This window comes from Oncorhynchus masou, chromosome 18 (assembly GCF_036934945.1).
Source record: "Oncorhynchus masou masou isolate Uvic2021 chromosome 18, UVic_Omas_1.1, whole genome shotgun sequence".
NCBI lineage: Eukaryota > Metazoa > Chordata > Actinopteri > Salmoniformes > Salmonidae > Oncorhynchus > Oncorhynchus masou.
Window position 1 is genome coordinate 57,716,454 of NC_088229.1, and position 27,766 is coordinate 57,744,219.

Sequence of the window (27,766 nt, forward strand, 5' to 3'; positions counted from 1 at the left end):
CAATAATGTTGTGTACATTGATAGGAATGTTATGTATTTCAGAGATACGTTTGACATTTTTCTGCCCTTTGCTCACTGCATATTATGCTATAAGTGGTGTGGTAGGCCTCTAGTAGATGGAGGAAAAGGAGTGGTATCGTCTGGGGTGCATTCAGTTCGATTAAACGTATGCTGCGTTTCGTAACTGCTTGTACTGAACGACACGCCCCCACGTTCTTGAACCTGTTATTTTTATAGCTGCTCATGTCTTGAACAAACTAAGTGTCAAACTCATTCCACAAATGCTTGACTGTCTGCAAGTTTTCGCTCCACTTTTGTACTTGATTGAATTAAGGTCACTAATTAGTAAGGAAATCGCCTCACCTGGTAGTCTAGGTCTTGGTTGAAATGAAAAACGCTTCGGCTCGCCGTGGTGAGTTTGATACTCCGAGACTATGAGGTGCGTTTGCGCCATTTGGATGTTGTGTCTGGAAGCCATGAGTGGCATTTAACGGGCAGCGGTGCATTTTGAATCCACAACCCATCCCCTCTTTTTTTAACTGGTCGTTCAGAACAGCACCTTTTACGTTTTTTTTCGTACTGAACGCAGCCCAGTGAATGGCGTGGAGCCTACTGGAGAGGAAAAGCTTCCTGTCAACAGCCTCACCCAGTCATACCGGAGGGCGTAGAAGAGGGGATGGCAGAAAATAGCTCCGATACTTGTGGTTCCGTTTATCGGAGGTGTTTGACTCATTCTACCGGGGAAAAAACCCAGTCAACCAGTAACGGGGCATCCAAATGGGTTCGATTGAACGTGGGGGGAACGTATTTCTTAACAACACGACAGACGCTGTGCCGAGATCCGAAATCATTTCTGTACCGACTGAGCCAGGCTGACCCCGACCTCGACTCTGATAAGGTAATGTTAGCCGAGTTCGCTAGCCTTCTCCGGGTTTCTTGTGTCAATGGTGAATAATTCAATGTCTGTGGGTTTGCCTAACTAGGTAGTCTGCAAATGTAATGGTTTAATGTAGTGAAAGGGATATTTTATGACCGATTGCAAACGACTACTAGGTAGCTAGTTTATTAACGTTAATTCCAGATTCCGACAGCCGTCAAACGACGTACACTACATGACCAAACGTATGTGGACACCTGCTCGTCGAACATCTCCTTCCAAAACCATGCGTATTAATATGGAGTTATGGTCCATCCCGCTAAAGCAGCATGTTGGTACATTGCTGTGGGGACTTACTTCCATTCAGCCACAATGGCATTAGCGAGCTCGGTTATGATGTTGGGCGATTATCCCTGGCTCTCAGTCGGTGTTCCAATTCATTCCGAAGGTGTTTGATGGAGTTGAGGGCAGGGCTGTGTGCAGGCCATTCAAGTTCTTCCACTCTGATCTCGACAAACCATTTCTGTATGGACCTTGCTTTGTGTATGGGGCATTGTCATGCTGAAACAGGAAAGGGTCTTCCTCAAGCTGTTGTCACTAAGTTGGAATCACGAAATTGTCTAGAATGTCATTGTATGCTGTAATATTAAGCTTTCCCTTCACTGGAACTAAGGGGCCTAGCCCGAACTGAAAAACAGCCCCAGATAATTATTCCTTCACCACCAAACGTTACAGTTGGCGCTATGCATTGGGGCAGGTAGTGTCCTCCTGGTATCCGCCAAACCCAGATTTGTCCGTCAGACTGTCAGATGGTGAAGCTTGATTCCACCACTCCAGCAGACGCTTGGCATTACGCACAATAATCTTAGGCTTGTGTGCGGCTGCTCGGCCATGAAAAACTATTTCATGAAGCTCCCAACAAACAGTTCTTGTGCTGACATTGCTTCCAGATTTTTACACCCTTCAGCACTTGGGGGTCCCATTCTGTGAGCTTATGTGCTCTTACCACTTCACGGCTCAGCCGTTGTTGCTCCTAGATGTTTCCACTTGAAAATAACATTACCTAGAGTTGGCCTGGGCAGACTTGTTGGGAAGGTGGCATCCTATAACGTGCTACATTGGTAGGCACTGAGCTCTTCAGTAAGGCCATTCTACTGCCAATGTTTGTCAATAGATATTGCATGCATCTGTGCTCGATTTTATACACCTGTCAGCAAATACCCGAATCCACTAATTCGAAGGGAAGGGGTGTCCACATACACACACAAGTATCTAGTTGGTACTGTTAGCTAGCTAGCAGGAGAGCAGAACTGGTTCTCTAGTTACCAAGGTAGCTACAAACATTGTAAAGAGTTGGTTGATACAACGTAGACTAACTAGAATTAGCTCAAGGACATTTAATGATCATGCATTGTCATCTTCGCTTCCTGAAATGGCTCGCCAGTCGTCCCCTCCAGTGCTGTCTTTACTCTGACTACTTGTTACAATGCTTGGGTATTAGTTTGGCATTGAGTGCCTACACAAGTCTTAACAATATAGCATATTACCTTATTGAAATTTGTATTTTCAGTGCCACAATTAAATGTATTTGACACTGGCATTTTCCATTGAGACTTAAATATCAATTGCTGCCAGTGTTTTATGTTAATAACAGCTTTAAGTGATGGGTCGAACGGTCTTTTTGGTGAACGTCGGGAAACCGAATCGTATCTGTGAAAGAGCCGTTCAGCTGTGATTTACATACAGCTACTACTGCTTTTTGAGTTGAAAACAATGTTTTTCTGCAGATAAGTTAATTATTTTTTTAACTAAATGTGGTGAATCCTCACTGCAGAAACAAATAGTGGGGAGTGTGAACTTTATATATATATATATATATATTTTATTTATTTATTTGCAGGCCATTTTAAAGAATTTGGTAAGGTAAAAATGTATTTGACTGCACATTTCAGGGGGTGACATAACGGTGGCCTACCTTTTTGTGCTATAAATTGTAGATTTGCAAGTTCAACCTGAGCATGAAAAAACAAAATAGCTTATTTCCTAATTAAACTACATTCATATTTACCTTGAATGTGTGTATTTAAAGACTACATTTGTCAAATTGAATGTTATTGTTACTACAAAGTAGGATACAGTCTCAAAATACGTTTTTTCATTCAACCAGATTTCATAGCTTTTGGCAAATGACTCACCGAATTTGTTTTGGTAATCATTTGTCCCCCTGTGTTTCTGACCAAGTCGGAAGGTTAATGAAACAATATATTTTTTTAATGTGTCTGAGTGCTAGTATAAAAAGAACGCTGATTTGGACAGGCAGTGTTACAATCGTAACGTTTTTGAGGAAAGGTTGTTATTGTGGACGCGTTTCAATTATTATTGTATACAAACTTTCTGTACAAAGCTAACTTTAATCAAGTGCTTAGGTGATGTATAATTGGTTTCCTTTCTCTGTCAGTAACTTACTCGTTCTAAGCGTAACGGACATGATCAATGACTCACTAGTCTGCAACACTGTATCACGCGATCATGATCAAATGTTCATGCCCATTCTATTGCTTCCGAAGTGTGCTTGTTTGCAAACAAGCTAGCTGGCCATTTTTATCGTGTGATCTATTTTGGGTCTACTCACTATCATATGAACTGCAATCATGTTGTTCTGCTAACTGGAGCATTACATAATTAAGTTCTTAAAAATCCATACAATTTCACCGGTCATGCTGAGTTTGTTTACTTCCTTGAGGGTACCCTCTCAGTGACAATGTATCTGTGTAGTCTGTCCTGCACGTGCTTGTGAACTGCAGCTGTCAAGCCTGAGGTGTTTTGCGATCTGACAAGAAATGTCTATGAAAGTGCAAACCCTGCACCAGGGGTAGTTTATGTTTTAATTAAACCTTTTTACTATTTCACGTAACGAAAATTTTTAAATGAACCCTAAATAGGAAAGACATCAGCAAATGACATATGTCATGATACAGTAGAGAGAAGGAATGAGTCCAGCTAGCTCAAACAAGGGAATGAAATCAGTGTATCAATCATTGAGTCTAGGGTTAGAGGTATTCACTGAGTCTACAAAACATTAAAATCACTTGCTCTTTCCATGACACACTGACCAGATGACTCTCGATGAAATCCATGATCCCTTATTGATGTAATTTGTTAAATCACCTTTTAAAATCTGTATAGATGAATGAGAGGAAACCGGTTAAAGGATATTTTAAGCCTTGAGACAATTGAGACATGAATTGTGTATGTGTGCCATTGAGGGTGAATGGGCAAGACAAAAATGTGTCTCTGAATGGGGTATGGTAGTCGGTGCCAGGCACACTGGTTTGTGTTAAGAACTGCAACGCTGCTGGGTGCGCACCGGTTTCCCGTCTGTATCAAGAACAACATGGGCCAGCATCCCTGTGGAACACTTTCGACGCCTTTTATAGAGGGGGAGTGCAACTTAATTAGGAAGGTGTTCCTAATGTTCGTGTGTGTGTGTACATACATGCATGCAGTTTGTGGGACTAGTAACAGATAGACTGACTCAGATGCTGTTGAAATGCAGTTCTTGAGGAGGAACGATTTGTGTACATCTTGCCAGCCAAGGACGACCAGACTCGGGTGGCTGCAGGTCAAGTTGTTCAGTCCGTGTGTCAATTTGTGGACAATATAGGGACGGGGTACTGTTTCAACTGTGCTGTCAGATTAAAGGGTGTTAGATCATAACTAAGCCTCATATTAAAAATACTTTTTTAACAGTGTTTTCTGTTACTCAGAAGGTGATAACATCTGTCACATGGAGTGCAGTGTTGTTTGGTACATTTGAAATGGAGTGCAGTGTCGTTTGGTATATTTGAAATGGAGTGCAGTGTCGTTTGGTCTTTTGGGACCCTGTCACATCTATAACATTTTCCTCTAGTGTTATTATGAAAGTGCAAATATTTCTATGGTTGAAGTATGCCACACTCTGATTTGCAATGAAAATCTGAGAATTTCAGATAAGGAATTGTAAATGCATTTTTTTTTAACCACATTTGGGCTTTCATGGGACTCACAAGTACACTTTAATAGCCTATGCAATAACTATACAATATACTGGTTATTTCTTGGTTCTTTGAGGTACAGTGCATTTTCAGATGAAGACAAAAGTATTATGACGTTTGGTGAATATATCTTTTATATAAACACACATTTTGCACAGTCACACATAATTGTACAATTGTAGCCAAAAGTTTTGAATGACACAAATATTAATTTTCAAAGTCTGCTGCCTCAGTTTGTATGATGGAAATTTGCATATACTCCAGAATGTTATGAAGAGTGATCATATGAATTGCAAAGTCTCTCTTTGCCATTCAAATGAACTGAATCCCCCCCCCCCAAAAAAAAAAAAATCCACTGCATTTGAGCTCTGCCACAAACGGACCAGCTGACATCATGTCATTGATTCTCTCGTTAACACAGGTGTGAGTGTTGACGAGGACAAGGCTGGAGATCACTTTCTCATGCTGATTGAGTTTGAATACCAGCCTTGAAGCTTCAAAAGGAGGGTGGTGCTTGGAATCATTGTTCTTCCTCTGGCAGTCATGGTTACCTGCAAGGAAACACGTGCCGTCATCATTGCTTTGCACAAAAAGGGCTTCACAGGCAAGGATATTGCTGCCAATAAGATTGCACCTAAATTAACCATTTATCGGATCATCAAGAACTTCTAGGAGAGTGGTTCAATTGTTGTGAAGAAGGCTTCAGGGCGCCCAAGAAAGTTCAGCAAGCGCCAGGACTGTCTCCTAAAGTTGATTCAGCTGCGGGATTGGGGCACCACCAGTACAGAGCTTGCTCAGGAATGGCAGCAGGCAGGTGTGAGTGGACCTGCATGCACAGTGAGGCGAAGACTTTTGGAGGATGGCCTGGTGTCAAGAAGGGCAGCAAACAAGCCACTTCTCTCCAGGAAAAACATCAGGGACAGACTGATATTCTGCAAAAGGTACAGGGATTGGTCTGGGGTAAAGTCATTTTCTCTGAATCCCCTTTCCAATTGTTTGGTGCATCCGTAAAAAAGCTTGTCCGGAGAAGACAAGGTGAACGCTACCATCAGTCCTGTGTCATGCCAACAGTAAAGCATCCTGAGACCATTCATGTGTGGGGTTGCTTCTCAGCCAAGGGAGTGGGCTCACTCACAATTTTGCCTAAGAACACAGCCATGAATAAAGAATGGTACCAACACATCCTCCGAGAGCAACTTCTCCCAACCATCCAGGAACAGTTTGGTGATGAACAATTCCCTTTTCCACCATGATGGAGCACCTTGCCATAAAGTAAAAGTGATAACTAAGTGGCTCGGGGAACAAAACATAGATATTTTGGGTCCATGGCCAGGAAACTCCCCAGACCTTAATCCCATTGAGAACTTGTGGTCAATCGTCAAGAGGCGGGTGGACAAACGCAAACCCACATTCTGACAACCTCCAAGCATTGATTATGCAAGAATGGGCTGCCATCAGTCAGGATGTGGCCCAGAAGTTAATTGACAGCATGCCAGGGCGGATTGCAGAGGTCTTGAAAAAGAAGGGTCAACACTGCAAATAGACTCTTTGCATCAACTTCATATAATTGTCAATAAAAGCCTTTGATACTTATGAAATGCTTGTAATTATACTTCAGTATTCCATAGTAACATCTGACAAAAATATCTAAAGACACTGAAGCAGCAAACTTTGTGGAAATTAATATTTGTGTCATTCTCAACTTTTGTCCACGACTGTACATTTTCCTCAAGTGTGTTTTTTAAATTTTATATTTTCATTGGTTTTGTGTGTAGCCAAGCCTTACTTTCAAAGTGGCTATTTAATATTTTACCTTTAGACTTTGAGATTCACCGACTTTTGCTAATGTGTCATTCTCCCAAGAATGCCTGTCCATATGTCACATCCATAATGCAAGTTGTTGTTTAAATTCAATGATACTACTTAAATTTTTGTAATTTTGTCTACTCTTCCCCTATAGGGTTCTACAAATATACACATTAACATTTTCATTTATGCTTGATAAGTTAATTCTGTGAGACATTTTGTGTGCAAATGTCACATCCATAATGCTGGATTTGCCCTTTAAGCATTTTGAACGAAGAGCCAAATAAGCATACTTGTTTACTGGATGGAGTGATGAGCCGGCTCACCGAAAAGACTCGGCATGACCGTCACTACTAGTGTTTCTATGTTTCCGTCAGGCTTGTGACACTAAATACTTGTGGCGAGCAGAATCAACAAGCTCTGCATCATTCAAGACTGTTGTTTTAAGGCTTGAACGCAACAATGGCGTTTGCTTCCCGAGAGTACTTGTGAACTGAGTGCAAACTGATTTTACATGTAGAATCATGTGAAAATGTTGGTAGTCATGGCCTAGAGCCGTGTAACAAGTACATTTGGATCGCCAAGCTTGTTTCACCCTCGTTGGCGCTAGATCTCAGCAGACAATCCAGTAGGGGCTGGAAACTATAGTGAGCTTCGATTGGTCAATAGCAGAATATTTACATAATGTTCAGCTTTCTCCAACTTTGGTCCCTCCCTGTTCATGCTCCCTTAGCCATGCTATTATCGCCCAACGGTCCCCTTCCCACTTAGCTTCCCTTCATTGAAAATGAATGGGGCTCCTTTGTTTTGCCCCGATGTGCTGCGTGGATTTCCGGTTTCAGATGTCAACAGTGCGCTGAACAAACAGGAGTTCCACATTCTGTGGGACGTGTGCGACCCAGTCCAGTTGGCTATTATGTCAATAAGCTGAAAAGTACCCAGGGCCTTGAGTTGGCTCCAAGTCAGCTGGTCCGTCAGCCGTGGGGGTGCCGGCCTGTGTAGATGGAAACAGAAGTCTGAGCTTTTTGGCTAAAACACTGGAGTAAGTCCTCAATGGAAATGCGGTATAAGGGATTCAGACTACTGTATGGCGAGGAATGAACCAGTGCCCAACTGCGTTGGCTAACTGGTTTGAATGCTTGCATGAATGACATTCCAGTCACGTGATGAATTTCCTATTCATCCGCTGGGCATAGAGGAAGAAGCAGTTGTGTATGGGCAGCACCAGTTAGTGTGATGCTGCTCGCACACAATCATAATAATGAAATGCATGCACTTGTTTTTTCAAGGTTAACGTGAGTTAATGTAGACCAATATTGTTCTGCTGTGACATTTTTAAAATGAGAAGAATGCTAGAAGAGGTAGGCCTAGCAACAAATAAGATTGTCATGCAATTTAGATTTTCTTCTTGTCACAGTGCAAGGGAAAGTTGACTAACAGCTGAAATAAAAGCCAGATAAATGGCAAAATAAAGAAATATTATTTTGCTGTCTTTGTTACTGTTTCTAATAGGCCTAGTAACCTGCCCTGCAAATGCTGTAATATCCAACATATCTCTCTCCTTTCTGTCAGTCTTGCTATCCTTTCTCCCACTTTAGCTCTGTTTTTAAACACACACACACTGACTACCGTCCTTAGTCCCCTTCACCCTCTGGCTGTGTGTCTGGTCTGTAAGGAGCAGCTTGTGTGGATGTCTCTTTCACTGGCTTAGTTCATGTTCTAGCCTTTTTCCAAGTGTGGTGGGGAGCCAAGGGATGATGTCACTCCCCTCCCTGAATGGGCTGTATGCTTGTATTGGGTGAGAATCAGGGGCCTCTGTTCTAGGGTTGGGCATTTTGAAATGATTACACTATTATATCGTTCATTTTGTTTGCATATCCGGATAGTCTGAATGCGTGTTTTAAAAAACACATTTTTCTTCAATGGGGACTTGCTCGCATGCCCCTGTCCACATTGACGGGACCGCAGTGGAGAAGGTGAAAAGCTTCAAGTTCCTCAGTGTACACACCACTGATAATTTGTTATGGTGTGTGGTAAAGAAGGCGCAATAGCGCCTCTTCGACCTCAGGAGGCTGAAGAAATTTGGCTTGGCACCAATAACCCTCAACTTTTACAGATGCACAATTGAGAGCATCTTGTTGGGCTGTATCACCGCCTGGTACGGCAACCAAGAGGGTGGTGCGGTCTGCCCAAGAGTTTGCCCTCTGTGATTATTATCTGCCATCCAGGACACCGACAGCACCAGATATCACAGGAAGGCCAAAAAGATCATGAAGGACAACAACCACCTGAGCCACGGCCTGTTCACCCCTCTATCATCCAGAAGGCGAGGTCAGTACAGGTGCATCACAGCTGGGACAGAGAGACTGAAAAACAGCTTCTATGTCAAGGCCATCAGACTGCTAAATAGCCATCACTAGCTGGCTGCCACCTGGTTACTCCACCTTGCACCTTAGAGGCTGCTGCCTTATACATAGACAAGGAATCATTGGTCCCTTTTTAAAATGACTAGTGTTACACTATTAAATGTTTACATACTGCTTTACTCATGCGTATCTACAGTATTTCAGTCAATTCCACTCTTGACATTTCTCAGCCAAAGTTATATATTCCATTATTTTAGATATGTGTGTATTGTTACATACTACTGCACTGTTGGAGATAAGAACACAAGCATTTTGCCCCACCCTCAATCAAATCTGCTAAAAAGGTATGTGACCATAAAAAGAGAGGTGGTGCACTCTGTTTCAGCACGGACTGGTGTTGAGGTGCGCAAGAGGAGCATGGGCCAGTGTTGAAGGGTGGACCTGCAGTCCGAAATTCGGAGTTCCTGTATGTGGGCATTCCTACATCTGCATCCTCTTTTTTTAACTATGACTTTAGTAGTGTATCGACCCTGGGTTTATAAGCGCGGAAATCGACCCTGGGTTTATAAGCGCGGAAATCGACCCTGCCGCATGAGCATGCTTTTGCGGCATAGTCGATAGCGCACCGGACCTCGGGCTCGAAGGTCGAGGGTTCGAGACCTGCTGTTTCATTACATTTGGTGTCAGAAGTGATCGGACCATGCATCCACGACAGTGCGTGTGCCTGGCCGTTGAGTGCGTTCCTGTAAGATGAAGAGTCGCAAGCTAGCGCGAGGAGGTGCTCTTTGAAAGGTGGGCGTAGTGTAACGACCCTGGGTTTAGAAGCGCGGAAATCGACCCTGCCGCTTGAGCATGCTTTTGCGGCACAATCGATAGCGCCCAGAAACTCGGGGTCGAGACCTGCTCCCTGCTGTTTCATTACAGTACATAGGCAGTGGCGCTCGATACAGTAGATGGTGGTAATTCACTATAACGTTGGATACCAACCTCTGGTAAACCCCACAGGAAGAGGCAGGGTCGACAACGGTAGCAAGCTATAGCTAGTACACACCGATAGTGTCCTTTGCCACCGCATGTCGGGCATTGTTTTCCCGCAATTCTGTTAACGTTGAGGGCAATGTGTTCGGCATGCAGGAGCAAAGATGACTCCGGTATAAAGGAGGTTTAGGCGACAGTGTGCTAACTAGCGAGCTAGCACACTGTGTCCCTCCGCCTTCTGTGCTAGCTGGAAACTGGGACAACCTGTCGGGCACGGTTTTATCTGGAACACGGTTGAGTTGATGCAGGAAGGCCCCAAATTGCGGGCTGCAGTTGTACACTTGGGTGTGTCTGACACAGAAAGTAGCCTAAACAACTCGCAAGTTGGACAAACTTGTTGCTGTGATAACTTATCTGGCAGTGTCTGTCTTGACTGCATTAAAACAAAAAAATGTTTAAAGAAGTAAGCTAGCTACACTAGCCAGTTAAGTTAGTTAGCCAGCTATCAAGGCTAATTGAGGCTTTTGCTGCGCTCCATGTCCTTGTCTACAACTCATATTAAACAGCCTACCTGTTGGTTAATTATTGTAGCCTACTCATTTAGCCAACTTAATTGTGTAATTCAATTTTGCATACATGGAGTCTCTTGACAGTAGTGCTGCTTTGATTGATCAACAATAACAAGCTTCACACGGCAAAGTGTGTAGGCTTCTGGTACTTATTGTTTATGGGGCACACTAACTTGTTTTACAAACATTTTGTAATGTCATGGTCTCCTTGTATGTAGCCATGTCACAGAGAATTTAATTTTAGACAAAGCCTTTTCATTGAAATGGGCCTAAAACCTTTGTCAAAAATAAATGAATACTGTAGTATTCAAATAACCGTGCCCAATGCCCATCCCTACTCTGTTCATCCATCTGTCAGCAGCAGTTTGCATTTCACTTCTCCCCAACGCCTAGGGGGGAACTACTCCAGAATATTGTTTTGCTTGACTCCCAAAACACGCTGAAACGGCTGTGTGCGCATACGTTCAAACCACCTCATTATTGCAGTCCTACTTGGAAGACACATGTTGCTTTCTAGAGCGGACTGGCATGAGCATGATGCTGCCCATTTTGCTTATTAACTTTTAAAGGACTAGGAACTAGGTGTAGGAACTAGAATATTTCTGCTGGGCGCGGCCTTGACAGATCCCATTGGATGATGCAGCGCACTCTATGCAGATAAGCCTGTTCTTTGCTATGTTTATAGGCTATAGCCTATTCGGACGGAATTAGTACTGCGGCGGCCGCTGAATACCCGGCACGCGAGATTGTGGTTGACAACAAAGCAGCATAACAGAAATGTAATGCTAGTTTTCGAACTACCGGTAGTTAATTTTGAAGAAATATAAAGTGAGCTGTGCATTTGAACAACACCAAGTTTAATAGGTGTATTGATATGTCAAAAACCGAATGAACACTGGTGCACATGCTGCCACTGTTTTGAACAGGATAGATTATACTACTTAGAACGAGCAGACAGCTCACGAACGAACGAGCACATTAGGGAGAACGCCACATGCACGCAAATGCAAGTGAAAACTTTATCTAACTTAACTGGTTAGCCCATCATGCTTTTTAACGTTCATTCTGAAGTAACTTCATATTTCCGGGTTAGTTATGAGTTTAGAAAGACTTGGCATGGGAGCTAGCTAGCTGCTTAACAAAATCTCTATTTCGCACAATTACTCTAGCTGGCTAATTAATTTGATCATGCTTTGATACACCTGCTTTTATGTTGTTATCGTCTGCACATGTTTGCCCTGTCACCTACAGTAGAACCTGACAAACCACATTAAAATTGCTCATGCTTTTTTTTGTACTACTAGATCCGCGATGTGAAGGCTCTAGCTAGTCAATCCTTCGACTCTTGTTCGTTGTAGTTGTCTGGTTTCAGGTCCCAGGTTTCTATGATTTTTATTTATTTACAAGTTAATTACATTTTGCTTTAGCTTCATCTGATAGACCAGATCTCGTCACCTTTAGGTTCCCATCTTCAACCTACGGTCACGTGCGGAAGTAAGCAGTCTGGTGCGAGAGACTCTTTGGGAGGAGACTAGAGCGAAGCTCCAGAAGTTCTGACTGATTGCACCAGGACGGTCCATTTACTTTGTGCTGTTTGCTATGGGCAGTTCCCCCTCGTAGCAAATGGCTGGCAATTCGCGCACGATCTGCACGGCCTTTGCGCCCACTGAGGCGGAGCTGCCGCGGCTGGCAGTCACTGAGGGTCAGTGTATTAATAGTAACTGAACAACATATTTTGCACATATTTTTGTAATAAGGAAAATGTGCGCATTGTACCGTACTTTTGAGCATTTACAACACAATCCATGAATTCTCCAAACTGCCACCTGTGGGGTTTTTAAAATTCAATTTGCACTTATGACAGCAGCTTGGAGTGGAGGTTTTTGTAACTGGGCGTGAAGATGTTTCAAGGTCATGTCTGGACGATAGATAATAGGCTACACTAATAACTCGTGCTTGGCTGTCAAGCAGCCTATATGTGTCCCCATAATATTTAAATTGTGGAATTGACATTTTCATTATTTTAGCGATCCCATGGTAGACTTTCGTCCTAATAAATAGATTTTTAGCTGCTGAACAGTATTTGCGTTTGAGACTGGTTGAGGAAGTGAACTTGCCCTATCCAAAACGTTTAGTTCAGTCGCTTTGCGATCTATTGCCTAGGACATTAACAGCCAGGGTTTCATTAAATAAACTAAAGGCACAATACTTTTTATTGCACATTTAGGCCTAATTAAACGGACGTTTTGTTCAATTTCAATTCACTGGCACAATGTACACACAACAAAATATAAACACAACATGTAAAGTGTTGATCCCATGTTTCGTGAGCTGAAATAAAATATCCCAGAAATGTTCCATGCGCACAAAAATCGTATTTCTCTCATTCTCTTTAGTCCCTGTTAGTGAGCATTTTTCCTTTGCCAAGATATTCCATTCACCTGACAGTTGTGGCACATCAAAAATCTGAGTAAATTGCATGATCATTATACAGATGGACCTTGTGCTGGGGGCAATGAAAGGCCACTCTAAATTGTGTATTGTTGTCACTTGACACAATTCCACAGATGTATCAACTTTTGAGGGAGAGTGCATTTTGCATGCTGACTGCAGGAATGTCCACCACAGCTGTTGCCAGATAATGTAATGTTTAATTTCTCACAAATGTTTAAGAGAATTTGGCAGTACATTCAATCAACCTCAAAACTGCAGATCACATGTAACCATGCCAGCCCAGGAGCTCCACATACGGCTTCTTAACCTGCAGGATTGTCTGAGACCAGCCAACCGGACAGCTGAAGAAACTGGGTTTGCACAATGGAATAATTTCTGCACAAACTGTCAGAAACCATCTCAGGGAAGCTTATTGCGTGTCATCCTCACCAGGGCCTTGACCTGACTACAGTTCAGTGTCGTAACAGACTTCAGTGGGCAAATGCTCACCTTTGATAACTGGCACACTGGAGAAGTGTGCTCTTCAAGGATAAATCCCAGTTTCAACTGTACTGGGCAGACCGCATGTCGGTGAGCGATTTGCTGATGTCGACATTTTGAACAGAGTGCCCCGTGGTGGGGTTATGTTTAGGTAGGCATAAACTATGGACAACAAACACTTACTTCATTGATGGGAATTTGAATGCACAGATACCATGACAAGATCCTGAGGCCCATTGTCGTGCCATTCATCCACTGCTATCACCTCATGTTTCAGCATAATGCACAGCTCTGTGTCTCAAGGATCTGTGCACAATTCCTGGAAGCTGAAAATGTCTCACTACTTCCATGGCCTGCATACTCACCAGACATGTCACCCATTGAGCATATTTGGGATACTCTGGACCGACGTGTACAACAGCATGTTCCCGCCAATATCCAGTGACTTCGCACAGCCATTGAGGAGTGGGACAACATTCCACAGGTCACAATCAACAGCCTGAGCAACTCTATGCGAAGGAGATGTCGTGCTGCATGAGGCAAATGGTGGTCACACCAGATACGGACAGTTTAAAAAAATATATTTTTTTTTATCCACGCCCCTACTTTATTTATCTGTGGCCAACCGATGCATATCTGTATTCCCAGTCATGTGAAATCAATAGATTAGGGCCTAATTAATTTTTTGTTAAATTGACTGATTTACCTTGAAACTCAGTAAAATCTTTGAAATTATATGGTGCCGTTTTATATTTTTGTTCAGTGTAGAATAGTTTTGCCATAATCATTGATAGTCTAATCCTATACTTTTGGTGAATTTACGAGGCATTGTGAGAGTATATAGCCTGTCTGCCTGCCCCCTTCTCTCTCGCTGTCGCCTGCTCTTTCGCTTCGCTATGAAAGATGTTCAGTCTTCGGTCTGTTGCGTGTGGAGTAGTTTACGCTAGCCTACTCATTGATTAGCCCCTACGTAATGATCTTGCGAAACTATTGCAAGCCAAGAAATTGCGAAATACAGCTTTTGATTAACAATGCTCAGCTCTGATTGTCTTCCTGGTGGCCTACTTGTCTAGTTATGCCCTTCCCCTAAGTTTATTTGCTGTGAAGGATGCAAGAGTTTGAGTAGTTGCGGTTGGCTACTTCCGAGGACACTCTCCTCCGTTGCAAAAATGCTGATTCCTAGGAGCCGTGTAGTCTTCCTAGCGGAATATATTCTTGACAGCCAGAAATGAGAGTCGACACCGGGAATCGACGGACAAGGAGTCGAAGAATCAATTATTTTGGAGTCGACTCTCCACCACTACCTCCGCCTCAGCACTGTTTTGTCAGTTTAAAAAAAACGTCCGTGTGAGTTTCGTTTCTCGTAATGCTCCATCATATTCCATTGCGCTCATCTACCTAGCACCATTAATCTCCATTACCACACATTCCCTTGGATTTACTGTTCTCAGTTCCTTTCATATTTTCATTTGCTCATGCAAATCTCCTAATCTCTCAATAGCCTAAATCAGTGTGTTTTTGGGTGGTTTGCCCAAACGTGAACAGCTGATCATAAATGGAGCAGCCCAGCCCAATCCCCTGTCTAAGTGCAGATTGGGCATTCAGGCTAATGCACTACATATCCCTGTCTGCCAGCAGCTTTGACTAATGGCTACCTTCAATGTAAAAAGAGCTATTCCCATCAACCATAGTCAGCCCTATAGCCAACACCTTTCAAAAATGTTTATACATGAATTCATTTTGCACATGGTGGAGTGCAAGGCCATTTTTTTGGTCACTTCACATCCCTTCACTTGAACAGGAAGCACCAAAGACTGATGGCTAATTCAAGTGCTCTATTTTTGGCGATGCAGTATTGTGTTTACCACCTCAGGAAATGAGTGCCTTGGTCTTCAGTCACCTAGGCTGATGTGCTTCAGAAGGAGCTTTGCATTATTCATGTTGACTGGAGCCTGTTTTGCACATTGGGGAAAGCCAGGGAGAGAGTGTGTAGGGGGGGTGTAGTACACTCGCATGCACGGTCACCACAACGAAGATTCTCCCAAATTCTTGTTTCCAGAGGGAACTGCATCTATATTTTAAGACGCTTCTTCCTGATTTTATTTTTTTGGAATAGTATTAGATAATCACCTGACTTATGCGTCCTTTCTGCCACATATCTTAGTTGATTTTTGACAGATTTTTTGTGCACAGTTCTTGGTTAATTTAAAGTGCCGGTAGAACAAGTATTTTATCAGCCATATATACTGGGTCAGACGTCAGGTAAGTTGTGGATGGTCCGCTATGTAATGACTTCAGGACCATAAGCTTACAGAACCTCATCACTTTTTCCTTTGTTAATGGGAGATCAGACTACTCATCTGAACCGAATGCAGGGCCACTCAAGTGACATTCCAGCTCTCCGGTTTTGAGAGCAACATCAATATTTCAAGAATTCCATTGCATAAAATTCTTGTTCCTTTCACATCTAATTCTTTTCATATTCCTCTCTATTTTCCTGCTGAGAAGGCGTTCTCCACGTGCGTGAGATGTGCGGCCCGCATTTAGAGCTGGGCTCCCGCCTGAACACTGGGGAAGGGAGGCAGATAATATTTAACACTACCAGCTCCCTGCTCCTCCACTGCTGCCTTCGCACTGCCACGCTCTAAACACCATGCCACAAATCACCAGAACCAGTGACACGTCGGCACAACCGCAGGGCACTTGCAAAAATAGGCTAGCTATGGATGACTGTACATGCTATGGATGACTGTACATGCCTTGGTGGCCCGGCCGCAAGGCGATGGAACATTCCAGAAGTTAGCCAGCTCAGTCGGTCGCGTAATCGAGAAGCAGTAAGCTGTGTCTCAGTCTCCCTGTCGACTGATGGTTTCCAAGGCAGAGTAAATATTTTACATTGCGCCTGTTTTCTCCTCTACAAGAATATTCCCCATCCAGAGAGTGCTTTGGACAGGAGTTTTTTTCTTCTTCTCCCCTTTGCCAGCCCAGCCATGATGGAACTCTTTAACGGCCTCTTATGAAGGGAAAGCTTTCAGGGGCTTCTAAAAGGAGTTGTTCATTTTAGAACTTGAGACATTAATCCATCATAAATTGTTCAGCTAAATGCAACGGCTGTGAGCCTAGTGAATGTGTGCCTTGAAAATGGTGGATGAAGAAGCGGGGTGGGTGGGGAAACTGTTAAAAGGTAAGACTTCTACGAAAATATATACACGCACAGTACCAGTCAAGTTTGGACACACCAACTCATTCAAGGGTTTTTATTTATTTAAAAAATAAATATATTTTCTACATTGTAGAATAATAGTGAAGACATCAAAACTATAACACATGGAATCATGTAGTAAACAAAAGTGTTAAATGAATCAAAATTATATTTGAGGTTCCTCAAAGTAGCCACCCTTTTCCTTGATGACAGCTTTGCACACTCTTGACATGTGCGTAACACTAGGATAGGCCACTTGTTCAGCTCAGAGCTGACGCATCAACCAGAGACTGAAACGATGTACAGATATGGCAACACAGAGGCCTGCTTCTAAATCTAGGTGGCCTGTCCATAAAACTGTCTATGAGCCTTCATTGCTGCACACAAAGTACAAACATGGCACAGTAATGTTTTCACTATGTACTTGCATCTGTTTAATTTAGCAGGACTTAAGTTTGTGAGTTTTTTATTTATTTATTTATTTTAGGTGCAGCTCCACCAGAAAATGAGTCTTATTAACTGACCTATTTCTGTTCTCCTGTACTTTCCACCTGTAACTATGGTTAAATTAATGTGTGCAGAATAATATTAAGGAACTGATATGCAGAGCATTTGGACTAGTTCATAACCCATGGGGGTCCAGTGGGGTATTTTTGCCGTGAAAGGAGGTCAGTCAGCCACAAATCTTCAGGTTCAGCACCTTAGAGAATGCTCTGAGACAGTTTCTCATTATTGGAAAGACCTAATGGGTTTAACAACGTTTGATGGCAGTCTATCAATGGCGAAGGAAGAGGTGTGTGTTTGCCTAGCTTTGTTTGACCAAGGCCTGGAAAGTATGAAAATGAAGCGTGTGTTGTGTAAATTATGTTGGGACAGCTGCCAGCCCAATGCCTCAGCTAATTTGTCTAGATCGCTGAGGCCAAGTACTAAAAAGTATGCAAACTCACACATCCTGTTGAATTAACGAGATTTGCGTGACATTTGTTTTGGGTTTCACCCCCCCACCTCTCATTTTTGGTGAATGACATTCACTCACCATTTCCATTTAATTGTAACTTGAACTATCTATTTTTTTCCCTGTTCTCGGTGGACTAGTGTTAACTGCAGATTGCTGACAAACTATCTCAATGACTTCTGTGTTTTTCAATGGAATGAAGAGGGTGGTTGTGTAATTTGTTCGGTCTTGTTTTGCCTTGAAGATGGTGTAGTCGTGTTTTCCCTCTTGGTCCCTTCTGTGGATTCAGTCTCCTGTTCCAAATTTCATTCTGTTCTGCTCTAATTGTTTCAACAACCCATTTCCCCAGGAGACAAAGATTTTTTTTATACATTTTTTTTCTTCTATATATATATTTTTTAATCGCAGTACTTATCACTAGTGGGCATTCCTATAAGTACTGTGATTTAGAACATCCTGCCTTTATGTACATATCTACCTCAAATACATTGTACCCCTGCACAGTGTTATGATACTGGTAGTCCCTGGATATAGCTCTTCTCTGGTATTTTATTCCTAGTGTAACCATTATTTTAAAACTGCATCATTGAGATGGGCTCATAAGTAAGCATTTGACAGTAGTCTACACCCATTATATTCGGCATATGTGACAAATAAAATGTTAAATACCACTGGTTACAACATTTTATTTGTCACATGTGTAGATATGTACATAAAGGCAGGATGTTCTATTCACAGTACTTACTGGAATATGGGAATGCCCACTGGTTATGAGCTCAAGAGGATCAAACTCTGAGTGCTTCTGGGAATAAAGGCTAGAAGTGATAGTTGACAGCTGTGTGTGTGTGTGTGTGAGACTCCTCAACACTTGCAGGGATTATGAGCCCAGTAGCTTCCTCCATAATTCATATGGGCTTATGTTGGGGTTTCTGTTTCCTGATATATGCAGTGTGGTTTTGTGTGTCCTAAATTCTGTCCAGTGGTTTTCCTCTCTTCATTCAACTCTGTGGTCTTTGTCCGACAATGGTGAACTGTAAATCTTCACTTTAATTATTTTCTATCTGTTCCATTTACAGGATGACACTGGTGCCTATCTCATAGACAGAGACCCCACATACTTTGGGCCGGTACTGAACTACTTGAGGCATGGCAAGCTGGTGCTCAACAGGGAGCTGGCAGAGGAAGGTAAGACTAGACATATGAGATGAATGTTGCTACTAATGTGCACAGTGAAGCTGTTGGTTTCCAACGTCAGCTCTTAAGTATCCTCTGTTGCAGTCTGTTTTTATTATGTTGCTCATTCCTGACTGAATGGATTCTTAATGTGTGTTTTTGAAGGTGTCCTGGAGGAAGCCGAATTCTACAATATCACATCATTAATAAAGCTCCTCAAGGACAAGATCAGGGAACGAGACTGCAAAACGTCACAGGTAGGTGAACTTCCCAATCGCACGCTATTGATTTTTGTATTTCTTCAAAACTCTTATCCCTTCTGTAAGGATACGTATCTTTTGACCAATGGTTAAAATAAACTCAGCAAAAAAAAGAAACATTCTCACTGCCAACTGCGTTTTATTTTCAGCAAACTTAACATGTGTCAATATTTATGAACATAAGATTCAACAACGAGATGTAAACTGAACAAGTTCCACAGATGTGTGACTAACAGAAATTGAATAATGTGTCCCTGAACAAAGGGGGGGTCAAAAGTAAGTCAGTATCTGGTGTGGCCACCAGCTGCATTAAGTACTGCAGTGCATCTCCTCCTCAGAGACCCTGCACCAGATTTGCCAGTTCTTGCTGTGAGATGTTACCCCACTCTTCTACCAAGGCACCTGCAAGTTCACAGACATTTCTGGGGTGAATGGCCCTAGCCCTCACCCTCCGATCCAACAGGTCCCAGACGTGCTCAATGGGATTGAGATCTGGGCTCTTCGCTGGCCATGACAGAACGCTGATATTCCTGTTTTGCAGGAAATCACGCACAGAGTGAGCAGGAAGGCTGGTGGCATTGTCATACTGGAGGGTCATGTCAGGATGAGCCTGCAGGAAGGGTACCACATGAGGGAGGAGGATGTCTTCCCTGTAACGCACAGCGTTGAGATTGCCTGCAATGACAACAAGCTCAGTCCAATGATGCTGTGACACACCGCCCCAGACCATGATGGACCCGCCACCTCCAAATCCATCCCGCTCCAGAGTACAGGCCTCGGTGTAATGCTCATTCCTTTTGATGAAAAATGCGAATCCGACCATCACCCCTGGTGAGAGAGAACTGCGACTCGTCAGAGAAGAGCACTTTTTACCAGTCCTGTCTGGTCCAGCGATTGGGGGGGGGGTTTGTGCCCATAGGCAACGTTATTGCCGGTGATGTCTAGTGAGGACCTGCCTTACAACATGCCTACAAGCCCTCAGTCCAGCCTCTCTCAGCCTATTGTGGACAGTCTGAGCATTGATGGAGGGATTGTGGTTCCTGTCCCGCAGGTGTGATGTTCGGATGTACTGATCCTGTGCAGGTGCTGTTACACGTGGTCTGCCACTGCGAGGACGATCAGCTGTCCGCCCTGTCTCCCTGTAGCGCTGTCTTAACGTCTCACAGAACGGACGTTGCAATTTATTGCCCTGGCCACATCCGCAGTCCTTATGCCTCCTTGCAGCATGCCAAAGGCACGTTCACACAGATGAGCAGGGACCCTGGGCATCTTTCTTTTGGTGTTTTTCAGAGTCAGTAGAAAGGCGTCTTTAGTGTCCTAAGTTTTCATGACTGTGACTTTAATTGCCTACCGTCTGTAAGCTGTTAGTGTCTTAACGACCGTTCCACGGGTGCATGTTCATTAATTGTTTTTGGTTCATTGAACAAGCATGGGAAACAGTGTGTAAACCCTTTACAGTGAAGATCTGTGAAGTTATTTGGATTTTTTACGAATTATCTTTGAAAGACAGGGTCCTGAAAAAGGGACATTTTTATTTTTTGCTGAGTTTGTTAATTATGTAGATAACCAGTGGTCCAAACCTCATGTCTATCATAATCCATTCAAAAGTTATTGGTGTGTACCCTTTTGTAGGATGGCCAGAATTAGGGTGACTAAATCAACGGAGGCCAGAGGGAAGAAAATTGTCAAGTTTTACGTTGCATTAGTTAGGCTGGATTAGACGTCGACCGATTTAATCGGAATGGCCGATTTCAAGTTTTCATAACAATCGGAAATCGATATTCTTGGGCGCTGAGTTCCAATTTTTTTTTTTTTTTTATACCTTTTTTATTTAACTCAGCAAATCCGTTAAGAACACATTCTTATTTTCAATGACGGCCTAGGAACGGTGGGTTAACTGCCTTGTTCAGGGGCAGAATGACAGATTTTCACCTTGTCAGCTCAGGGGTTTCAATCTTGCAAACCGCACAGTTAACTAGTCCAACGGTCTAACCATTGCACTCCACGAGTAGCCTGCCTGTTATGCGAATGCAGTAGAAGCCAAGGTAAATTGCTAGCTAGAATTAAACTTATCTTATAAAAAAACAATCAATGATAATCACTAGTTATAACTTTTAATCCAGTTCAGCATGCAATATTAACCAGGTGAAATTGTCATTTCTCTTGCGTTCATTGCACGCAGAGTCAGGGTATATGCAAGTTTGGGCAACCTGGCTCATTGCGAACTAATTTTACGTAATTATGACATAACATTGAAGGTTGTGCAATGTAACAATAATATTTAGACTTATGGATGCCACCCGTCAGATAAAATACCAGCAGCTCTTCACAAGCACAGTGCTGTTTATGACTTCAAGCCTATCAGCCTAATGGCTGGTGTAACCGATGTGAAATGGCTAGCTAGTTAGCGGGGTGCGCACTAATAGCGTTTAAAACATCACTCGCTCTGAGACTTGGAGTAGTTGTTCCCCTTGCTCTGCAAGGGTAACGCTGCTTCGAGTGTGGCTGTTGTCGATGTGTTCCTGATTCTAGCCCCGGTAGGGGCGAGGAGAGGGACGGAAGCTATACTGTTACACTGGCAATACAATGGTGCCTATAAGAACATCCAATAGTCAAAGGTATATGAAATACAAATGGTATAGAGAGAAATAGTCCTACAACCTAAAACTTCTTACCTGGGAATATTGAAGACTCATGTTAAAAGGAACCACCAACTTTCATATGTTCTGAGCAAGGAACTCAAACGTTAGCTTTTTTACATGGCACATATTGCACTTTTACTTCTCCAACACTTTGTTTTTGCATTATTTAAACCAAATTGAACATGTTTCATTATTTATTTGAGGCTAAATAGATTTTTATTGTATTATATTAAGTTAAAATAAATGTTAATTCAGTATTCTTATTGTCATTATTACAAATAAATAAAAATCAGTCGATTTTTAAACGGGATCGGCTTTTTTGGGTCCTCCAATAATCGGTATCGGCGTTGAAAAATCATAATCGGTCGACCCCCACACCACCCTTTGGGGTTGCTGGCCTTTGGCTGTGAGTGCACTGTTAATCAATGCCCCTGCTCCATCGTGTGTTTAGCCAGAATTCACTCAACTCGAATATCCTCTCGTCTCCCTGCTCTCTCCCCAGGCTCCAGTGAAACATGTGTACCGGGTGCTGCAGTGCCAGGAGGAGGAGCTCACCCAGATGGTGTCCACCATGTCTGACGGCTGGAAGTTTGAGCAGGTAACGCTGCCTCTCACCACGAGGAGCCAAATGTCCTCCTTTTATTTGTACTTCCCTCGACCCATAATCCTCAACGCCCAAACAATCCAATTCATGAATTGGAAATTAACATTAAAAAAAACTGTTACATTTTCTGTGTCTTATACGTGATCCGGGCATCCCTCTGTGCTCTGATTTGGTTGTTGCAGCTTGTCAGTATAGGTTACGGGCGGGCCCAGCAGTCAGAGTTTCTGCTGATTGTGTCAAGGGAGGTGAAGGGGGAGGAGTCTACTTTCCCAAGCCACAGCGGAGAGGTGTGTCCCACAATGTTCCGTCCACGGGCTGGTCACTGCATGTCCCCTATGTACCCATTCACAAACCTTTTGGCCTCTGTCCCAACTCTATGAACAGTAGGCAGCCATTTTGAGTTGATTTCAATTTTAAGATGTGTACTGTTCAACAAAGGACCCAAGTGAACACAGCACCCTTTCTATGTCTGTTTGATTATCCCCTCCCCCTTTACATTTTTGTTTTCAGTTTGTTGGTGATATGCAGGTTGTTCCACAAAGATCTATTGCTATTTTTATAGACATTGTGTGGCAATATGGTATTTTAAAAGCCTGTTACATTATATGAAGTGCCCTTTTTAATATAGACCACATCGAGAATTTATTAAATCAGTTTTTTATATGAAAAAAGGCTTGCTAAAGTGCAAGAATTCAACCCTGTGTCACTTCTAGGATGATTTTTATCCCACTTAATCCCCAAAATAAAGCCCTAGTTATTTTGTTGCTTTGACAGTCATTTCTGAAGATTATTTATTTCATGTGATTCATTTACGTCTGTCCCTCATTTTAAGGTCAACCCTGTTACATGAACTGAACTCTCATTTTAAAATGGTGAAACTATTCCTAAAAAAAAATAATCTAACATTTGAACATCTAATAGTCAAATCCTACTGTAAAAGCAGGTGAGCTGGTTCTACTCTTTGGACATTTTCCAGTGTTTTGTGGTGGAAAACTGAGCAGGTTGAGAGAAACACGTCAACCCTGTGACTCATAAATAGGCAGGATAGAAATGTTTCAATTGCTACCCCCTGTTGCACACAACAAGCTGCCATTCCCCCTGTCACAAAGGGATGTATGGCTGATTTTAAGAAGAAATCGTCAACCCTGTTTATTCTTTTAACCCATGCTAGTTGATGAGAGAAGGAAGAGATTGAAGCCTGATTAGGCTATTCAACTTATGTAGCCCCACCCACTTGACCCAGTTCCTGATTGAATGCTGTTGTCTTCCACCTTATGGCCTATTCTGGCCCATTGACACACTGCAAACCCAGGGAGAAGCAGTCGCTAAATATAAATCACACTTTTCCAAATTATTCAAGAAACTGCATAGAATCTGAAAGATTAATTTGTTAACATGAGGAAAATTATATACATTTTTTACATTTCATTTAAACGCTGACATTTGTGCAGTTAGCATTCCCATAGACTCAACATGGATGGTTAGCTAGATAGCGTATTTAAACTATATAATGGTTGTTATCCTCACATGCTATTTCCCTTTTCACTCAAAGAGCAATACTTGAAAGGATGACTGTTAGACATGAATACCATTGACAAAAGACAGACACAATAGATTGACAAAAATAAACTCTTACCCAATGTAAATGTCGCACATGAGTTCCCCTTGGGGATAGATCCAGAATCTCCTCATTGCCGCCCATCAAAATTAGCCTACATTTAGGTTGTTTATGTATTTCACTATGTTGAGGTAAAAATCTAAGTATAATGCTTGTGTGAATGTCAACCCCAAAACTTGTTCATGTCATCGTCATCATCAACTGCATTACACTCAAACTAATTCAACTTCCACCACCGATTTTTCTATATCGCTAGCTTTGCTACCAGCTTATACAAAACGGGAGTTAGATTTTTTTATTTTTTTATTTTTTTATAAACCCGAAAAGGACGACTTCTAAATATTATCTAGGGAAAACGGCCAAATGTATCCTAATCAGATTTTACTAATCACACTGTGGGCCTCTTAGAACACACAAATCGTGATGGATTTGACTGTTTTTGATTGGGCACCAATGACGGCGTCCTTCTAGCCACGACGGTCTGCTTTCCATTGATCTCTTTACTGCATGTGTGCCGAGAGGGTTTTCTGCAGATAACATTAGGTCGTTTTTGATCTCTTGTGCCACACAACTAACTAGCTAACATCCATGTATAATTTTGCACGCCCAATTTTTCAGTTTTTGATTTGTTAAAGTTTGAAATATACAATAAATGTCGTTCCACTTCATGATTATGTCCCACTTGTTGTTGATTCTTCACAAAAAAATACAGCTTTATATCTTTATGTTTGAAGCCTGAAATGTGGCAAAAGGTCGCAAAGGTCAATGGGGCCGAATACTTTCGCAAGGCACTGTATGTTAATGGTCAAATATTGCATTTTTTTTTCTTAATTTCCTTACGTGTCTAGAAGATGAGAGGTTTTCATCAGACTGCGACAATATGGGAATGCTAATGTTGGCATTTTTTCGGCATTAAAAATAAACGTTTTTATTTCAAGAAAGAGAATTAACTTCTTTCAGATTCAGTGCACTTCATTAAACAATTTTGACCAATGTATTTTATATTTAGCTCCTCCCTGGATTTGCTGTGTCAATGGGTCTGAAGTTGGAAGACAATGGCAACAAACTGACTGCGCCTTTGTTGCCAGGCTAAATATTTTGGATAGAAAGTCAATTTTGTGACATTTTTTTGCCTTCTAAAATGTTTGGACTTTGTCAAGCAATTAGTAACTAACAAAAAAAACACAACTTACCATGATTTCCAGGAGGAAGGAAAAGTAATATATTTTGTATAGTAAACAGAAAATGTTGACTCAATAAGGGCACTTTGATACAAGCACCATATTTGGCACAGAGGTAGATGTACTACATGTACCCTGAAGAGATATGGAGCCATCCAGATTTGGCCTTTTAGGGGGTTTGGCAGCCATTAAAACAAATATAACTCAAACATTTTAATACATATTTAGCTTCTGTTCACTTGGTATAGAAAACATTGATCTTTCGAATGCAAAATTGGCACTAAATGTCTGTCTCCAGAGTGGCCATCTTTGTTTTCACATATAGTCCTTTATTCACACCAGGGGTTGGAACCGGTTCAAGGAACAGAACTGAAAACCTGGGAACGAAAGTGATCTATATTGTTCCAGAACAATAACAAGTTCCAATTCTTTTAAAATAACAGTTCTAACTTTCAGGCTTTTTTTTCACCCCCACAAACACAACGCCTATGCAAAGCCCTCACTCTGTCACAAAAACTTATTCCAGTGTCTGCCAGCCAGCTAAAAATCTGTAGGCTACCTGCCCCTCCACTCAAGTATAGCCTACTGTGGCCTACTGATGTTACAAGTGTGTTTCAGAAATTAGGGGGGGGGGGTTATTAGAAAAGAATGGATTAACCTTTTCAATGCTAGGTAATGATACTATAGTTTATTTCAGTGGATGTATTAACTACAGAAAGGTAAGATGTTTTTATTTTAATTCTGGTGCCGCGCTGCACACACATGCATGTTGGCTCGCTAGGCCAGCTCTGGTCCCGTCTCTGAAGTCTCTGGTCCAGACATTCAAAGTTTCTCAATAGAAGCCGCTCCTCCGTAGGTATAATTCTGTTGGCCTAATTCAGATTATACATGTCATAACAACAAGATGCCCAGTGCTTCAAGCCTCCTCCACCCTCTCCTACCCGCATAATTGTCACGTCTCGCGCCCGACACTTGTCGGTCCAATGCATGAAAATAGCTTGCCCGCTCCATAGCAAGCTGCTCTATCTGCGCTGATTGGTGACGTCATTTAGTGTTGAGCTAAATGTAAATTTTAGGTTTTAAAAAGGAACAAAGGAACCATAATGGGTATTTTTTTCGGGGGTTTTTTCAAACCGGTTCAGAACTTTATTTTGCTAGTCAGAACAGTGGAATGGAACTAATAGAGTAATGGTTCTGTTTAGAACGAAACGATTCACACTGCCCTTTTTTGAATGAGCACTCTGCTCTCTTGCCAGTTCACTTCAACAATTGTGGTCAATTGTGGTCATTCACATTCAAGCTCATCTTCCAATATCGACTCAATCCACTATGGGTAAATGTTTAGGACAAGCCATACCATCAGAACCGGTTGGAAGATAAAAGATTTTGATTCATCAAAGACCATTCTAATCAAAATATTAAATATAATAATGTAAATATGACTGGTAACAGGGTAAATGGCAGAATATTAACTGCAGATTGAATGCAGTATTTGAAAATTGTATATGCAATGTAGGATACTGCCCCTTTAAGAGCTTGTGTTGATTTTGTAATCTAGTTGTGTGGTTTACATCAAATGTTACATTATTCAAGCCCCACAATCGAACAAACTTTTAAAAAATGTTTAGAGCTGACGCTCTAAATCTAAACATTGTTTAACTCCATACATATTTTGGAATCTGTAAATTGCTGCCTAATGTCCAAGAACGGCATGCATGTTTTCCTCCACCAACCTGCACATCTACTCTCGTTTGTGGCACCAACGTGAGGGGTTATAGCAGGGTAAACGGTGTTGCAGTAGCCTACTACATGGTGTGGTAACAATGACAAGCGAGGCTGGAGAGCTTTGGGTTCACATTGCACTAAAAAAAGAGAACCAGACCGTGGTCTTCAAGCCAACTGAACTCAGACCACCTCTCGAGATGGATTCAGTTTGGCTCGCTCCAGGGGCTTTTTGAGGGATCTTAATTATTTTGGAGCGTTCGCATTGCACAAACTTTAACCCAAACCGAGTTCACCAACAATTTCTGAAAGGGACCAAGTGTAAAATAAAACGTAGGTCATATCGCCATGTCCAATTTAGCTCAATCGCCTATTTCTCAGCCTCTGAGTATCTTTGAATGAATAACAGAAAATGTTAATGAACATTTGCTGTGAATGAAATTGAGCAGAAAAAGAACTGTTCAAAACACAAACATAAAACATCAAATTTGACTAAATGTGTAATGTTCAAATGTATGCTTGTTTTGGGGAATTAACACCAGTTACTGCTTGACGGTCTGTTTTGACTCCGAGTTGGTAATTGCAATGACCCAATTCAGCGCTTTTGGGTTTTGGTTTTAGGGGGTTTGTGTGCAGGCTGTAAGTGTGCGTGGATAAGCTCTGAATCTTCCCTGGACCCACTATCCCTTTGGGGGGGTAAGAACGAACACTGGATCTCCCTGAGAGCAGGAATCTCACTAATCTTCTTATAGGGTTCCCGATGCGAATCCCCTTAAAACACTTCCTTTAGCTTAAGGCTCAGCAGCAGTGAGCCCTGTCATCTGGGCATACGCACTCCGCTAACC

General features: G+C 42.2%; 1 protein-coding gene across 2 annotated transcripts in view; it reads left to right on the top strand.

Moving 5' to 3' along the window:
- Positions 1-621: 621 nt before the first annotated feature.
- LOC135504930 (BTB/POZ domain-containing protein KCTD5-like) overlaps positions 622-27,766 on the top strand; it is a 35,889-nt gene continuing 8,744 nt past the window's right edge. Inside the window, exons 1-5 of one of the 2 annotated variants that reach the window (XM_064923866.1) lie at positions 622-898; positions 18,798-18,906; positions 19,060-19,151; positions 22,299-22,394; positions 22,583-22,687. In XM_064923866.1, coding sequence (XP_064779938.1) covers positions 677-898; positions 18,798-18,906; positions 19,060-19,151; positions 22,299-22,394; positions 22,583-22,687 — 624 coding nt within the window. In that variant the 5' untranslated portion in view covers positions 622-676. The remainder of the gene's footprint in view (positions 899-18,797; positions 18,907-19,059; positions 19,152-22,298; positions 22,395-22,582; positions 22,688-27,766) is intronic. The other variant, XM_064923867.1, reaches the window with a different exon arrangement.